Source organism: Protopterus annectens, chromosome 9.part0 (genome assembly GCF_019279795.1).
Source record: "Protopterus annectens isolate FY-2018-M chromosome 9.part0, PAN1.0, whole genome shotgun sequence".
NCBI lineage: Eukaryota > Metazoa > Chordata > Ceratodontiformes > Protopteridae > Protopterus > Protopterus annectens.
Window position 1 is genome coordinate 1,137,725,080 of NC_056743.1, and position 18,345 is coordinate 1,137,743,424.

The window sequence follows — 18,345 nt, forward strand, 5'->3', positions numbered from 1 at the left end:
ATAGTGCCTTTTTTAGGCAAGGCTCAAAAGACAAACCCACCCCCATAGACAACACAAAGAAAAAAAAACTAAGGGTAATGCTGCTCAACGCCAGAAGTCTAAACCTCAAGATGCACGCACTCGAAACTCTCCTCAGTATGGAGAATATCGATATCTGTGCAGTAACAGAAACCTGGTTCAAGGCTCCCGAGAGCACCCCAGCACTAACAGGTTATACTTCATACCATGCTTTCCGGCCCCAAAACTTGGACCGAACCACAAAAGGAGGGGGGAGTATCCATATTTATCAAAGATACCCACACCTCCAGGTTAGTGGCACTGCACGAAGCATTGGAGACCATCTATGTGCAACTAACAGTGGGCAAAACTGCCTTTCAGTTTGTAGCCTGCTACAGACCACCCTCCCAAACACAGGAACCTCACTCGGCTTTCCTGAGAACACTGGAGAATATGTAGGTCTCTCCAAACACTATTATATTGGGTGACTTCAACTACCCAAACATCGATTGGGAAAACTACTCAAGCCCAAACACCCTCGCCCAACGGTTCCTAGAATTTATAAACTCAAATGCTATGGAACAACTGGTCACCACTCCCACAAGAGGGGAAAACATACTGGATCTGGTCATCACCAACATGGGGTCTCTATGTTCCACACCAGAGGTATACTCCTCATTGGTAAGATCAGACCATAAACAAATCTCACTGGACATCCATATTCCGTCCCCACCCATAGCCAAGGAAACCACGGTGAAGAACTTCTCAAAAGCAAACTTCACACTTCTCAAAACTGAGGTGGAATCCTTCAAAGCCCCCGGGCCAGTGGAAAATACGGCCCAAAATGCAGAATACTTTACAAAAGCATTCTATGGACACCTACAGGAATGCATGGAGCATGCTATCCCAAATAAAACCAAGACTCACTCCTCCAAAGGCAGGAGACCTGTCTGGTGGACCCCGGCCATAAATAAGCTATACAACAGAAGGAGAAAGCTACTACATGACAGAGCAAAATCCCAAAAAGGGAAGGCATCACTAATCAGTACTAGCAAGAAACTACGATCCCTCATAAAATCATCTAAGGCCAGCTTCGAAAGAAAAATTGCACAAGACACTAAAGATAATCAAAAGGCCTTCTTTAGTTATGTCAGAAACCTGGGAGGCAACTCCTAGATATGCTCTGAGTTAGTGTAAAATGACAAAAAATACACTGAACCCACAGACATTGCCAACATCCTGGCAGAAAGGTTCAGTGCAAACTTATCCCCCCCCTTCCCCCCCAAAAGAGTAAATGTCTATCCCAACAGAGTGTAGCCTTCCTGAGATCACAGATGCACAGGTGAGAGCTGCCCTCTCCAAAGCAAAAAACACAGCATCAATGGGACCAGACGGTGTCCCGGGCTGCGTCTTACACGAGCTCCAAGAAGAACTAAACCCTCATATAAAGTCACTGTTCAGTCTCAGCCTTACTACAGGATATGTACCCAAGGAATGGCGTATAGCAACAGTGGTCCCACTCCACAAAGGCGGTGCCACAACAGACCCTGGAAACTATCACCCTATAATCCTGACTAGCCTGGTCTGCAAAGCTATGGAGCGTATCATCATGGAAATCATAAACAAAGACATTGGGAACCTCCAGACAACTGGATCCTACCCAATTTGGCTTTGTTAAGGGCAGATCTTGCCTCTTGAACCTGGTCAGCTTCTTTGAAACAGTTACCAAAGCCATAGATGAAGTGAAGGTAGTCCACACAGCCTACCTGGACCTCACAAAAGCCTTCGACACAATACCCCCACTAGGGCATCATAAATAAGCTCAACAGCTTAAATATCAACCCCTATGTCACAAGATGGATTGCAAACTGGCTCAGGGATAGAACCCACATGGTCAGAATAGCAGGTGCCATGTCAGACTCTAAACCAGTTACAAGTGGTGTCCCACAAGGCTCAGTCCTGGGACCTCTCTTGTTCGGTATATATTTCTCCGAGGTACAGGCTAACACGGGTGGACTATGGCTGACCAAGTTCGCAGATGACTGCAAACTGGGTACCGTAATCGACTCTCCGGCTGACACAAGCATCCTCCAAAAGGGTCTCACAGAGACGGATAACTGGTGCCAGAGTCATGGCCTAAAGCTAAATGCCAAAAAGTGCATAGTCATCCCCTTTGGGAAAAACAAAGTGCCCACAAATTACCACATAGGTGGTAATCCATTATGTATGGAAAAAGTAATTAGGGACTTGGGGACCCAAGTAGATAGCAATCTCTCCTTTGACAATCACGTTGCCAAAGTGGTTAGAAACATGTTCTATATAGCCCATCTTATCACGAAAGGGTTCACATCTAGATCAAGAGAGGTCATTGTGCCCCTCTACTCATCACTTATCAGGCCCATAATTGAGTACAATGCCCCATTTGGGATGTACCTTACCCGACACCTGTAGCAACTGGAAAGACCCCAAAAGTATCTCACCAAGAGGATCAAGGGGCTCAAACAGATGCCCTATGCAGTTCGGCTAAAGAATCTCCAGCTCTACTCAGTTACGTACCGCCTACTCAGAGGCGATCTGTGTCTGACGTATAAAGCCATGTCCAACCCAGAATTAATGGACATGCTTCACCTCAGGAAATCCAAATCCCTTAGAGTTACACGCTCCAGGGACTTGAACCTCAGCACAGAAATAAATAGGACATGCTGGAGGGACAGATTCATATCCCAGAGGCTCCCCTCACTCTGGAACAAAATCCCAATCCATGTTAGGCAGAGCCCCTCACTGACCCTCTTCAAGAGAAATCTTGACAAGTGGATGGGAGATTGTAAATTTACCCCTGGGATCTCTTCTATGTCACTGCTTGACAGAGGTACAGTAAACTAACCTTAAAAGGGCTATCTTCTGTGACCTACTATACAGGGGCACAGTCAACTAATCTAAAAGGGTGGCGAAAGCCAAACACACTCTGGCTAGGCTTATAAATGCCCTAGGGCAGATAGCCTAGTATCAACCTATGAACCTAAGAATAAGAATGCTGTTACAAGATCCTGAAACATGGTTTGATAATTCCCTCTGTTTTGATCATCATGTAAAGACAGCAGTTAGAAAGGCCTTCTACTTTTCACAACAAGTTGCCAAAAGAATATCATTCAGGTCCATCAAGGGCATTGTCCTCTTAAACTCAACACTGATTAAAACCATTAATGAGTACAATACCCCCTCTGGGATGTAGCTCATTAAACATATCAAGTGATTAGAAAGATCATAGAGGGTCCTAACAGGACCATTAGCTTAAACACTCTAAACTGCCAGAGAATAATGGAAGTACTGCCTCTTTATTCAGAGTATTATAGACTCCTGAGGGGAGATCTGTACCTTGCCTTCTATGCCATCAAGTACTGACAAATCAAATAGTCGAATAAATACCAGAACCAGGGATCTAAATTTTCATCAGCAGATAAATGAAACATAATGGAGAGAGGTTCATTACACAACTCCTTTCCAACTGGTGGAATAGGCCCACGCTGCACATTAAGCAGTGTTATTCTAGTCTTCATTTATATGGGAACTGGATGATTGGATGGGAATTCACAATTTCACTCCTGTCTTAAATAATCTAGCCTTCTTTAAGAAAGCAGGTTTAAGGGTGAGTACTGACAAGGTGTTAATGGTTGCTCGTATTTCACAAGAAGGGGTCTATCCCGACCAGAAACTCATCCTTTCCTACTTCCTCCACCACAACCCTCTTAATATCATCCTGTTGTATATTCTTTGCCTGCTCGCTCCCCTTTTTTCATCTTTTCTGTCTTCCTCCTTTCCTAACTCATAAAGGCTGAATCCTGGTGTCCTTACAAGGACAACTTCACAGTGAAACATAAAATATAAAAACTGCCATATGCTGTTGGCAAGGAGCCTTGAGTTACAATCTGCACAGGTTCTCATGGAAGGTGTTGAAATTTAACTTATTTACTTTTAGCATACTGAAGGTTGGTATATTGTGTGTGCAAGAGACCAGATGGAAGGGGAGTAAGGCTAGGTGTATTGGAGGTGGGTTCAAATTGTTTTATCATGGTGTGGATGGGATGAGAAATGGCGTAGGAGTTATTTTGAAGGAACAGTATGCTAAGAGTGTTTTGGAGCTGAAAAGAGTGTTGGATAGAGTGATGTTTATGAAGCTGGAAATTGATGGTGTAATGATGAATGTTGTTAGTGCATATGCTCCACAAGTTGGGTGTGCAATGGATGAGAAAGAAACATTTTGGAGTGAATTGAATGAAGTGGTGATGACTGTACCCAAGGGTGAGAGAGTGGTGATTGGAGCAGATTTCAATGAGCATGTTGGTGAAGGGAACAGAATGGATGAGGAAGTGATGGGTAGGTATGGTGTTAAACAAAGGAATGCAGAAGGTCAGATGGTAGTGGATTTTGCAAAAAGGATGGACACGGCTGTGGTGAATACGTATTTTAACAAGAGGGAGGAGCATAGAGTGACATACAAGAGTGGAGGAAGATGCACACAGGTGGATTATATCTTATGTAGGAGGGCCAGTCTAAAGGAGATTGGAGACTGTAAATTGGTGACCTGAGAAAGTGTAGTTAGGCAGCATAGGATGGTGGTTTGTAGGATGACGTTGGTGATCAAGAAGAGGAGGAGTGTGAGGGCAGCACCAAGGATCAGATGGTAGAAACTGAAAAAGGGTAATTGTGAGGTGGAGTTCAGGGATGAGTTAAGTCAGGCACTGGGTGGCAGTGAAGAATTACCAAATAGCTGGGTAACTACAGCAGCACTAGTAAGGGAGATGGCTAGAAAGGTGCTTGGTATCACATCGGGACAGAGGAAGGATGACAAGGAGACATGGTGGTGGAATGAGGAAGTACAGAAGAGTATACAGACAAAGAGGTTGGCAAAGAAGAAGTGGGATTGTCAGAGAGATGAAGAAAGTAGACAGGAGTATAAGGAGATGAAGTGCATGGCAAAGAGAGAGGTGGCAAAGGCTAAGGATAAGGCGTATGAAGAGTTGTATGAAAGTTTGGACACTAAGGAGGGAGAAAAGGACCTGTACCGATTGGCTAGACAGAGGGACCGAGCTAGGAAAGATGTGCAGCAGGTAAAGGTGATAAAGGATAATGAGGGAAACATACTCACAAGCGAGGAGAGTGTGTTGAGGAGATGGAAAGAGTACTTTGAGGGGTTGATAAATGAAGAGAATGAGAGGGAGAGAAGGTTGGATGATGTAGGGATAGTGAATCATGAAGTACAATGGATTAGCAAGGAGGAAGTAAGGACGGCTATGAAGAGAATGAAGAATGGAAAGGCTGTTGGCCAGATGACATACCTGTGGAAACATGGAGGTGTTTAGGTGAAATGGCAGTGGAGTTTTTAACCAGATTGTTTAATGTAATCTTGGAAAGTGAGAGGATGCCTGAGGAATGGAGAAAAAGTGTTTTGGTACCGATTTTTAAGAATAAGGGTGATGTGCAGAGCTGTAGTAACTACAGAGGGATTAAATTGAGAGGTCACAGCATGAAGTTATGGGAAAGAGTATTGGAAGCTAGGTTAAGAAGGGACATGATGATTAGTGATCAGCAGTATGGTTTCATGCTGGGAAAGAGCACTACAGATGCAATGCTTGCTCTGAGAGTGTTGATGGAGAAGTACAGAGAATGTCAGAAGGAGTTGCATTGTGTTTTTGTAGCCTTAAAGAAAGCATATGACAGGGTGCCTAGAGAGGAAATGTGGTATTGTATGAGGAAGTCAGGAGTGTCAGAGAAGTATGTAAGAGTGGTACAGGATATGTACGAGGGTAGTGTGACAGCGGTGAGGTCTGCGGTGGGAGTGACGGATGCGTTTAAGGTAGAGGTGGGGTTACTTCAAGGATCAGCTCTGAGCCCGTTCTTATTTGCAATGGTGATGGACAGGTTGACAGACAAGATCAGACAGGAGTCCCCGCGGACTGTTATGTTCGCAGATGACATTGTGATCTGTAGTGAGAGTAGGGAACAGGTGGAGGAGACCCTGGAGAGATGGAGATATGCTCTAGAGAGAAGAGGAATGAAGGTCAGCAGGACTAAGACAGAATATATGTGTGTGAATGAGAGGGAGGATAGAGGAATGGTGAGGATGCAAGGAGTAGAGGTGACGAAGGTGGATGAGTTTAAATACTTGGGGTCAATAGTTCAGAGTAACGGTGAGTATGGAAGAGAGGTGAAGAAGAAAGTACAGGCAGGATGGAGTGGGTGGAGAAGAGTGTCAGGAGTGATTTCTGACAGACTAGTACCTGTAAGAGTGAAAGGGAAGGTCTACAAGAGGACAGTGAGACCAGCTATGTTATATGGGTTGGAGACAGTGGCATTGACAAAAAGGCAGGAGTTTGAGCTGGATGTGGCAGAGTTAAAGATGTTAAGATTTGCACTGGGTGTGACGAGGGTGGACAGGATTAGGAATAAGTATATTAGGGGGTCAGCCCAGGTTGGAAGATTTGGAGACAAAGCCAGAGAGGCAAGATTACGTTGGTTTGGACATGTGCTGAGGAGGGATGCTGAGTATATTGGGAAAAGGATGCTAAGGATGAAGCTATCAGGTAACAGGAAAAGAGGAAGGCCTAAGATAAGGTTTATGGATGTGGTGAGAGAGGACATGCAGGTGGTTGGTGTGACAGAGCAAGATGCAGAGGACAGGAAGAAATGGAAACAGGTGATCTGCTGTGGCGACCCCTAACGGGAACAGCCGAAAGAAGATGATGATAGTCTCTCAACTGAATAGGGACAAATCAGGAAATAATCAGGACAACCAGATACACTTTTTAAAATATTAGTACTGTTGACTCGAAAAGTTAACTTTATAAAATATGAATTAATATATATATATATATATATATATATTTTTTTTCTGAAGTAAAAGAAGTCTACAACACTAATTACTGCCACCACTTATTAAGTGTAACTCACTCCCATGTCTCCAAAGACACTACTTTTAGGTGGGATTAAGAAGAACTGCGTTAACGTATGTATTAAAATCAAAGTGAGTTCAGAAGTGCGGTTTGAAGTAGTACAGATAATACATTGAGGAGGCGTGCTTACTTTCCTGGGAGGACACTGTTTGGGCAGGGTATGGACAAGTCAGGGTGGAGCTTATTACTGTGCATTCGTTACTTTCCTCCACATTTTGTTTAGTTACATTTAGCTGCGGTGGTGGTGCGGTAGGTAGCATTATCGCCTTACAGTAAGACGTTGTTCTGTTCGATTCTCAGCTAAAGCGTCTTCTGTGTGGAGACATGTGTGAATGGGCGTACCTTCGTTGAAGGTTGTACATCGGAGCTGGCAACTCGGCACGTAGAAATCCACTGCCAATCATTAGCGGACCGAAAAGTTCTATGGCAGTCCTGGTTAGGAAGTTAGGCAAAAAAGCTAAACTTTACAGTTCTCCTGACACTTTCTGTTAGAAAAATATACGCCGCTAATTATCCTACTTAATGACGTTCAAGAAATGTTACTCCAAGTGGTTAAAAGTTTACTGCAACCTTAAAAATGTTACTTACAATGTTTGTAATAAAGTCATTGTAAATCCCATGTTATTTCGAAGGAAGGGAAATTTATCTAAAACTTGACTTGAAATGAGTACTCCACTGTCCACCTTGCTACGAGTCTCAAGTCTGTAATCCTCAACGGCTATTTTTTCTAAAAGAACCACATTTCCTACAATGCGCCGCGCGCTATAATTCCTTTGACTTCCGCGGACGCGAAAGCACGCGTCAAATCCTGCGCCAGCTGCCTTCTTGCGACCCTGTTAGTGGAATAAACTACGTGAGCGAATATGAGCAAATGTGGTACTCAGAAAAGTTTATTTTAAGTTTGGGGTTAAAACTACTGCCCCCTTCTTTCCAAAACGAGTTGGTGTTTCCTAGTTTCAATAGAACAGTTGTTTGGTTAATTACAGAGTGCACAAATTGTGCACACGTGCTTGTATTGCTCTCGTTTGCGGGCCGTGTGTGTTCAGTATCCTTGGGACAGGTGTCGTGGAGTTCTTTGGTTCCTGTTGCCCCTCCCCCTTGTTGTGGGTTGTTGTGGTCCTGAAAACCCGGGATGGCGCTAGTCTGCTCCAGTGAGTATTTGGGTTGACATCTGTCTGTCGGTTTAGCATATATAATATTGTTGGCTGTGTGATATGAAAACAACACGTAGTCTTGGCCCTGTTGGTTGTGCACTTCATGTTTACCTATGACGTTATTAACTTACAAGTATGATGTAATCACGACCTGTGTCATCGTATTGTAAGATTGTATGGTTATCCACAGTAATCCTTTCGCTTGCTGCCTTAAGTCCCGCTACTCAAGGCTGTGCTATGCTTGTATTTACAGGGTAACAAAGCGGTTACACCGTTGAATCTGTCAGTTAAAACAAGAGGAGGGGTTTGACAGTAGGCTAGAAGGGGGACACGTCTTTACAGGTACTTGGGCACACTGTTTCGTAGTGTCCAGGTGTTTGTTTTTTATGTTTGCCCGTGTATAGGTGGCTGCTACTAAGTATTTTGTTTTTAAGGTTTTACTTCTGATGCTTACTACCCACTGTTCTTGTTCTATATATTTTTGGGGGTGAGGGGTTAAAGTTCATTTTAGTGTCTCAGTCAAACATTATTGAAACTAAAACTCGGAGTGCCCAGTAGTCTAGTTGTGTAAGTCTCCTTAACAAAATGTAAAAAAAAATATTGATGGATTGGACTGAATTTTTAGCTGGGATATTTAATTTGAGGTAAGGTGTATTTTAACAGATTGGCTGAGATGTACGGAGATGGTTTTCATAGGTTCATACTAGGCTATCTGCCCGAGGGCATTTACAAGCCTAGCCCATTGTTTTGTGGCTTACCCACCCCTTTAGTATGGGGAACTATACCCATTATTTTGCTGTGCCTCTGTCGAGCAGTGACACTGAGGTAATCCCTGGGGTATATCTGTGATCTCCCATCCATTGGTCAAGATTTCTCTTGAACAAGGCCAGCGAGGTGCTCTGCCTCACATGTACCGGGATTTTGTTCCACAGCATAGGGAGTCTTTGGGTGATGAATCTATCCCTCCAGCACGTCCTATTAATAGCCGTGTCAAGGTTTAAGTCTCCCGCCCTTGTGGCCCTTCAGTCTAATGTACATGTCCTACTTACAAGTAGTTGATAATGTAGAGCATACAGTATCATTGTTGCAGCCATTAGCATTTGTTGTTCTTCCAACAACTGTAGTGTAGTGATATTGTAAGACAGTTGTAGTAGGCTTAACAAAATTCAGTAGAAAGTGACAAAAAGGATAGAGTGCAGTAAGCATAACGAGTTATTGAAACGGAGAAATATGCAAAGCAGCAAGCAATTTTGGAACCTTTTCAGTGGAAGGAGTTGGGATGATTGAAGGGAAGAAATAGCCGAGTACAAAGCTGTCAGTTTGATAAATGTAAGACATATTTTAAAGTACTAATAAAATAAGTAACAAAGGGCCACATCTCCAAAGGCAAACCAAAACTTTAATATGTAAGCGCTTTGATTCACTCAAATCAAATGAACTTTTTAAGACCACCGTTTGGGTCTGAAGAAGTACGTTTGATTTGAGTGAACAAAAGCACTCGCATATTAAAGTTTTTGTTTGCCTTTGGAGCTGTGGCCCTTTGTTACTTATTACATATTTTAAAGTGTAATAACAGGAAGATAGATGTGTGGATAAAGAGCAGTGAGATGGAGGAGAAAAATATGAAAGGGGAAAAAAAAACATTTCAGTTATATGAGACCATGTATGTGCACAGAGCTATTTTATTGCACAGTGTTTTATGCTTACTTTTTGAAGATGCAGTGGAAGTTTTTTGGAGACTGCAGTAATAAAAGATAAGTGACCCAGAGGAGTTGTGTCTCTTGTAACTCGTACTTGTTTAATATGCACCTAAAGGATGGGCATTTTTCAGGTTTATGCATGATATAGTGCTTAAGTATTTCATGTCAAGCATGTGAGACTTGGTAAGCATCAAACCATTTAATACTTTGTAAAGTGGTACGTTGTTACTTCGTAGAGGGAAGATTGGCTGCAAGTTTACTTTTCTGTCAAGGTCATGGCATAGCTTTGCAGTTTGCTGAGGGCAGTAACTCTCTATATTAAGCTAGGAGTGAAAAGTATTTATATGTGCCTGGTCACTTAGAAAGTAGTTGACTATGTAGAAAAGTCATGTTGTGGACTGGTTTTAACTACTGTGTTTTCTTCCCAATAATGTTTGGAAATTGACATAACCATATGAGAGGGCAAGTTGTCAGCATTATTTTGGTAGGAGCTGCATCACGCAGATATTTTGCACATAAAGGTAATAAATAGAAAGGGTCCCATTACTGACCTTCTGGGGCATGCTTCTGAAAACATGGTACGCCATAGGCATGGATTCTGTCCATCTTACAGCTTGTGTCCATGATTTAAAATATGTATTCTGAATCATTTTGTGATGCATTACAGCTGTCATTTTGGTTGAGAAGAGAGAGTTAATACTTTATCCCTTTCTGTATTATAGGTTCATAGGTAGGTACTAGGCTATCGGCCCAAGGGCCTATGCAAGCCTAGCCAACAAGGTTCCCTGGCTTACGCCACCCAAGAAAGTTATTTTCCTGCGCCACTGACTAGCAGAGACACAGAAGTGATCCCCAGGGTGTATTTCCTATTTCCCATCCACTCATCAAGATTTTTCTTGAAGAGTGCTAATGAAGAACTTTGCTTGACATAGATGGGTAGCCTGTTCCAGAGTATGGGAAGTCTCTGGGATAGGAATCTATCCCTCCAGCATGTCCTGTTTATTGTGGTGACAAGGTGTAGGTCCCTAGAGCGTGTAGCTCGGAGGGATTGGGATTTCTTTAGGTGTAGCATGTCCAACAGCTCTTGGTTTGACATAACTTTATATGTTAGGCAGAGATCACCTCTGAGTAGGCGATATGCTACGGAGTAAAGCTGGATATTAAAAGCCTTTCAGGGTCCCAGGAATACAGTGCCAACATGGCTGCCTTTATCCACATTTTGTCTAATTTTTTCTATGAAGTGTTGTTCAGCCATCTGTTTTTCAAGACCAATGAAAAAGTCAAGATTTGTATTTTAAGTGAGGTTGTAGGATGCTAAAAATGTTTTTCTAAAGTCATCGAGTATATTTATTCAGGTATTTTAGTAAAAGGTGAAACAGGGATGTGGGCGATAAAGTACTTTTGGCAGTTAGCGACCTAGTGTGAAATGGGTTTGTCTTGCACAGTATGCTTTGTTTTATTTGACAAACTAGATTTGATTAGCGTAGTAGATATTTTTAGTAAATATTTAACCCTGTTTGTTTTTATTTGTAAACTTTTTTTTATTAATTTTGCATTGAGTTGCTTTATTACTTATAATTAGCTTGCATCTGCAGTAGTTGTTTGTTCATCTTTGCCAGTTGTATGGCTTTGATCAGGATGCTAAAGATTCAAGATTTTAATGCTCCCTGTTGTGTTATGCAGTCTATATACTGTCTTGCAGTGTTAGAGTGAAAAAAGAGCTTGCTTCATGCTGTAGTTGCCCATAAGCTTGACAGCGATATTTGGGGTGACTACTACTTTACCCTCCATGTTTGATCTAAATGGTACTGTTCAACTAATCCTGTCATTCAGTAGATATTTCTTTAATTTTTGTTTGAGAGAACCTTTTCTAATTTTTTTGTTCAGTTTTGGAAGTACCAGACTTTGTGTGTTCTTGCTTACTTGAGTTAAGGCTTTTGTCCTAAGCCTGGCTGATGCATATTGATCATTATCTTATTTAATTTCTGCCCTTGGTGTTATATTTGACTAAAGGATCAGTTTTAGTTGCAAAGAAGATTCATTAAAAGGTACCTACTTTGTTTTGTCAGCTTGTAATGCTGTGTATCTAAAATCAGTCTTTTAATTTTTCTTGACTCATTGAGTTTAGAATTTGTTGTTTTTAAGTTTTGTAGATGTATTGTCCTTGTGCACTTACAGCATTTGTAGTGGATGTAGTTTAGGTTAAGACAGCAAAAAGCTTGCTTTTCTTGGAACCATCCCCGTTTTAAGCCCATTGTCTTGAAATAAATTTAATGACTGCAATTTTGTCCAGTACCTGGGTATTGTCTGCTAACCATTTTTTAGAACAGAGGATTAAGAATGGTTGACATGATACTTCTGTGGTCCTGAGTTTGATTCCCTCAGCCTCCATTGCTAATTTTGTGATTGTGAAGAAGTCACTTAACCAGGATGTGCTTGCTGGCTCAGTCTGAAAAAAAGTCCATGTGGATCAGTGCTGTACCTGGGTTAACAAATGCAGGTAAATATATGGATAGACAGAGATGAAAAGGAAGGGAATGTTTTGATTTCTTCTGGGTCTAAGCTTTCCTGTTGGGATACTTTTATTTTAGTGCTGTTGCTGTGATTTTTTTAATTGCATAATGTTTTGATGCATATCTTGTATTTGTTTGTTATGGTGAACGGTTTCTGATTACTGCCATTAGAAAGATTAGTAATATAATTTTGTAAATTACAGCCTTGATTTAATGGACCAGGGTAGTACTTTTTAGATGGCGATTCCTTTTGGTGGACTGCCTTTCATTCCCTTTGAGATTCTTTGTAGGAAAGATTATAGTTTAAAGCAACACAGTTTGAGGCAGCAGAGATAGATTGAAATGGCAGTTTATGATCATTCAAGCATGCCAGCCACTTTAATAACCAGTCTCTTCTGTAGCGTAAAATGTTTGGAAATAGTTTCTGTCATGTGTTACATACCTAGGGAACTAATTTTATTAAAACTGGACAAACGTTGGGGACTTGGAAGGCATTGTTCATTTTAAACCTGCATTATTTCAACAGTAGATCTGTCTTCCACAAGAAGTCTGGTGTTATTGGTAACCTGCTATACGAAGTTTGATTTCGGTTTTGTTATGGAGACCAGGCTAAATAACATTTTTGGTATACATCTCATGGTTGCTGTGCTCCTTTGATTGTGTAATTCAGTGTTTTAGATTGGACATGCTTAGGTATAGGGTAGCAAGTTGCCACGTTCCACTGACAAGCCAATGTAAATATTTGTGCAGCTAACTATTTGGATTGTGGTGGACAGAAGCAAGCTGTGGGTTCCGCCTTATCTTCTGCTCATCTGATAGTGATAGGATATTAAATATTCTTAAGAGATTTTGTCAACATCCTACCTATTTCTGTGTTGAGGGATCCTTGGACTAGTTAATGAGTGTCATCATCTTGGATGTAGTTGAAGGCTGTCTACAGTATGAGGGGTTTTGGCTTCACCTGGGTGTTAAATTTGTTCACCATCTTGGACAGTCTGACTTGGTGTTCAGTTTCGCATGCCCATCTTGGATTCAGAGGTGGATCCTGTCTTGCCATCTTTTACTATCCTTTCCGGATCACATTAGCTTTATTCTGATTACAACTGCTGATTATAAAGTAGTATACAGGTATTTGTTCATTGCAGCTGTTGCCAGTTTGCCTCTGTCTTCTTTAATTCATCTCAATTTCCAGTGAAGGTGGTCCTCATGAATTGCTTGTGGTCCATAATAATGTTTGATAGCTGATGAACCAGTACAGAAGTTTTAGTGTACATGGAACTGAATTAGTCTTTCATGCTGAAGACTCTCCCAGAAAATGTAGATCTCATTTCTAGTAAGATCTCTGTTGGGTTAAATCAGCGCAACCCTATTGGGAGGTTGAATGAGTTGTCTACCCCCGTCTTTTCTACCTCTAGTGTCTTTCTTTGAAGAGCTTCACATAACCACTTTTTTTTTTTTTTTTTGCATTTAAACTGACATTATTGAAGACCGTTTCCTCATCTTCTGTCATCAGTTCCACAGTGAATTCAAGTAAAAATTGCAGTGTCTGTGGGGAGGCCCTCAACAGACTTTGGTGTGAGTTTCAGCTTTTAGTTTATTCTGAACTTATCTCTTTAATTTAGGTATGTCACACAAACACACACACACACACTTGTGGCATGGTCCCGTACCCAGCAAGAAAGCTTATTCCCTATATTGATGCGCTGGAACTTTGATTATAAGCTCATCGTCTCTAGTTTGAGTAGTAGGGTCTTTTTATTTTTATTAAAGATAGCCGTGGTGATCTCCAGCTTGAAAGGGTCTTCTGTTGATTTTGAATCCTCATTTCCAACTTTTCATTTATTGATGGGCTTATTGCGAAAGTATTTATTCACAGCATAGTTTAATTTTACAGCACTATTGTGCCCATGACCCATTCCACTCTGGATTATGAATGAAGTAGACAGTGTTGTTGTTTTTTAAACAGCTTTGTCAGTGTCACAAAATGATAATTCAGTAAACTTGGTGGGATGTGTTTACTTTTATAGAAATCTAACAAATTCACATTTAAAAACTTATATCACATATATTTATCTGCACAATATAATTAATCCACCATTACGTAAATTGTTCCATTTTTTCTATGTAATTTGCTCCTGTCCTTTTCTAAAGATCCCACTTCTTGTTTTATCAATGTTAAAATGTTCACTACATCAGGTATGGTTGGTTTAGACTTTGATTTCTTTTTTCTAGTAATTGCTTTTTTTGGCAGCCACCAGAATTAAACTTAACAAAGCCATGCTTTATCTAGGAAATTCAGATCCTGTATCCCAGCTCAAAAATAAAAAAATCATTTCCTTAGTTAAACTCATTTGCTTGTTCAGTATTCCTGATGGAGTACTCTGTAGGGATTTTTTTTAAGTCTGTCAGGTCATTGCAGTCCAAAAACATATGTTCCCTGGTCCTTCTTTTTTCCCCGTCAGACCTCCAACATTTGCCATCTACCTCAGGAAAAATTCTTTGGAGTCTGTTTGGGGTATAAAAGTAACTATGCAAACACTTCCAAACAAAAATCCTAAATATTCTAGTATTTGCATGTTTGAGAGGCATACATATGTCCTCCCATTGTTTCCCTGTGAATTTCTTATCTAGTCGTTCTTATTAAGCTATTCTGATTGCTTCTTATTAATTTATATAGTTATAGTACAGTATTTTGCATGTCCTACTAAGTTTTCCCTTTTTAGCAACTGATTCTGGTCTATTAGTCTACATGCTATTGAGGTGATCCTCACTCAGTTCAAGAATGATCTCTTAATGCAAGAAATCAGTCTTTCTCTGAGATGTGATGTGGCAGACTACAAGCATTTTCTGGGCTGTTTGCATATTTATTGTGGGTCTTCAGAATTTTTTTTTACCGTCTGCTTTTCTAGAGCTACACAGCAGATGTCTGCTGTTAACGCCACCTGCAGTTACTAAGGTCTTCATTATCAATTCTGTTGTGTGTGATATAGGTGTGATATAGAACTTTGCTTTCCATCTCTGAATAAACATGTCTATGGTAGACTCCCTTGGCAGGAGCTTGGAATTCATTTGTAATGGATGGCTGTTAATCGCCTAAGACTTCAAATTTTCAAGGCAGTGACCATGAATATCTGTGCCACTTTTTAATGAATTTCACCAGCCTAGTTTTCAGATGCATCATCATGTTTGGCGAGGATAAGGTTGATGTGTGGATATGGTGAAAATGTTTGGTTTGGTCCTAATAGATTGATAATTACCAGTTATTACCCATTTCAGAAGTGGTCTGGCTTCTCTTTAAGGCACATTGTGGTTGTGCATACTGTGATTTCTTCTCATCTTGTTTACTGTTACTCCCTCTACTTAGAGCTACCTAACACTGAACCTGACCAGCTGGAAAATTGTGCATATTGTTTGAGATTGCAAGGCAACTAGGAAGATTTGTAACAAACTTCCCAAAATATATAAAAAAAAAAACTTTAAGAAAAGCAATAAGGTGTTGTACTGTTTTTTAAATATTTTAGCTATTAACTCCTGTCATCATTAGTGAAGTTCATGTTAAGAACTGGTTTTGTACAGATTTAATTTAGTGATTGGAAACATTTGCCAAGGTTTACTTCATTCTTTTAAGGTTTTCAGACATTTCTCTAACATTGTCATAATTGGCTCCCTATTTCTCATTTTTACATCCGGTTGGGGTCTAACAATAACACTAGTCAGTATGACAGAATCACTTGGCCATTTACCCATAATGTTAAGGAAATGTCTAAAACTTTGGAAATCGGTTTCTCATTTCCTTTGTAAGGTGATGTATGTATTTAAACTTTCTAATTTGTTGACTATATCAACTGTTTCTCTCTCTTTTTTTTTTAATTTTAAGATGTGAAATCTAAGGGTGCCCAATGTTTTGTATTCCTTTCATGAATAGCAGGTTATATTCTTTTTCTGTGTCTAATGTGTTCTTCCTATGGGTCACTGCTGCTGTACCTAAGCTACATTCTGCTAAGGTTATAACAGCAACCTAGCTTCAAAAGCATTGTTTTAAATGGATGGGGAGTACGTTTTGGAACTTGCTCGTTTTCTTACTATTGCTGCCAGGCTTCCCTGGGAATTTGGCACCTGTTTTGGTTTAACCATGAAACAGCTTATTTATTCATCAGTTCTTCCTTCTTCCAGACACAAAAAGATTAACAAAGAGTCTTTGCCATGACAGTATGCTTTTAAAGTGCCTCAGTCACAGGTGGGTGGGTCTGCTGTGGCACAGACTACTTCCTACAGCCACCATGGACTGGACACTTCCTCTGTGGAAGTTGTACTGCCCTTGGTAGACAAGGTTTAACCACTCTTGTTGGTCCTGGGGGAAAGAGCATAGAATGCTAGTCTGCCTAGCCAAACGACAGCACATCATATGTGACAACTGGGTCTATTTTTGCAGAAATTCCTGTCAAAAAGAAACTCAGTGGAAACGTGCATCTCCTGTATCAGTTATTCTGGATAGGGGAACTTTATTATGTTTATCTCAGGGATTAATGATGCCTCTTGATCTTCCTGTATGGCTTTTTCTGGTAAAGGACAAAGGGATTCTTCAAATTCCCAAGAGATTAAACAGTTTGAACCTCATAATGATTGTGAAGACACAGATTTTGTTGTCTCCATAGATTTATGCTTCAGATTCTGAGGAGTGTGTGGCTTTGGCCACCACTTTTGAAGGGTTCTCTTTTTCTGAAAAGCGGTGTGCCTTGGTCTGTTGGGAAGTATTATGATATGTTGCAACTAGAATTTCCTGAATCTACTCTTATACCTTGTGTCCTCTGTCTGCTTTGGTGGATGTTTTCGTTACAGTCTGCAACTTCCCTGACAGTCAGCCTGCTGCCCAGAAAAAAGCAGGTAAACTGTATATAAAGTGCTTAGGTCTTTTTTTTTTAAGTTTTTATACAGTCATCCCAACTGTTATTACTATAGTGAAGTCAGCTGTTGCTAAACAAAGATACAGAAATACTCCTGTCACATTGTAATATGCTCGGACTAGATAAAACCAGCAAAAAGCAGGTGGTGGTGCTGTTTTCTACAGAAATATTTTAGATCTCTCCATTTATCTTGAACTATACCAATCTTCAATAGTGCTGAACGTCTTATCTCACTTCTCAAACTGAATACTCACAGATCTTTAGCCATCATAGGTCAGTACATAAAACCTGGTGACAACATTCCCATCCTGGAAGAGATTCTCTCCTGGATCTCAGCCAACAGAAGACTGGAAGCCATTTTGTTAGGAGACATTAACAAAAGATATCCCTAGAGAAAATAACCGATTCATTTCAGTTGTACAGGTTCTCTCAGTTGCTCAAGACACCCAGCTAGAATTAATTATGTTATATCTGAAGAATGCATCGTAATCTGGATTCTAACATCCACCCAAACAGTGTTGCCACAAATGGCACCCTACCCAGTAGCCTAAGCGACCACCAGCTAAGCTACATAATCAGACACCCCAAAGCCCCATAAGGTTCATTACTATAACACAGTCAGAAACCTCAGTAACTTCAGTAAAGAAACTTTACTTCCAGTCACCTGCAGATCAGCTGGGCTGCGCTTATTTCTAAATATCCTGGATGAGCAAGCACTATTAAGAAATCCACACTATTGAACCACTACTCCACTAAATAACAGGCAGTCGAGCAAGGATTCCAGACCATGAAGACTCCCAAAATGATCTTTATTAAAATAACGAATGAGCGCTTTCTTCCAGCTTAACTGGACTTCTTCAGATTCAGATAAACATTAATTCCATTCTTATATACACTTGACTACAGGAAATTAATTTAAGTAAACAGGAAATGATGCAAAGTCAATAAAATACTTATTTGTCATAAATTTCATTTGTATATATAAAGTTAAATATGTATATATATGCTCAGCTAAATAAATATGTAGTAATAAAATGTCTGTATAAAAAGATGTGTGTATGTGTATATATATATATATATATATATATATATATATATATATATATATATATTAAATACTTCAATAG

The 18,345-nt window shown here is 40.4% G+C and overlaps 1 protein-coding gene across 2 annotated transcripts in view; it reads left to right on the top strand.

Moving 5' to 3' along the window:
- The first annotated feature begins 7,744 nt into the window (after positions 1-7,744).
- PRPF19 (pre-mRNA processing factor 19) overlaps positions 7,745-18,345 on the top strand; it is a 253,313-nt gene continuing 242,712 nt past the window's right edge. Inside the window, exon 1 of one of the 2 annotated variants that reach the window (XM_044084000.1) lies at positions 7,745-8,098. In XM_044084000.1, coding sequence (XP_043939935.1) covers positions 8,080-8,098 — 19 coding nt within the window. In that variant the 5' untranslated portion in view covers positions 7,745-8,079. Of the gene's footprint in view, positions 8,099-11,941; positions 12,302-18,345 lie in introns of those variants that run through there. The other variant, XM_044083998.1, reaches the window with a different exon arrangement.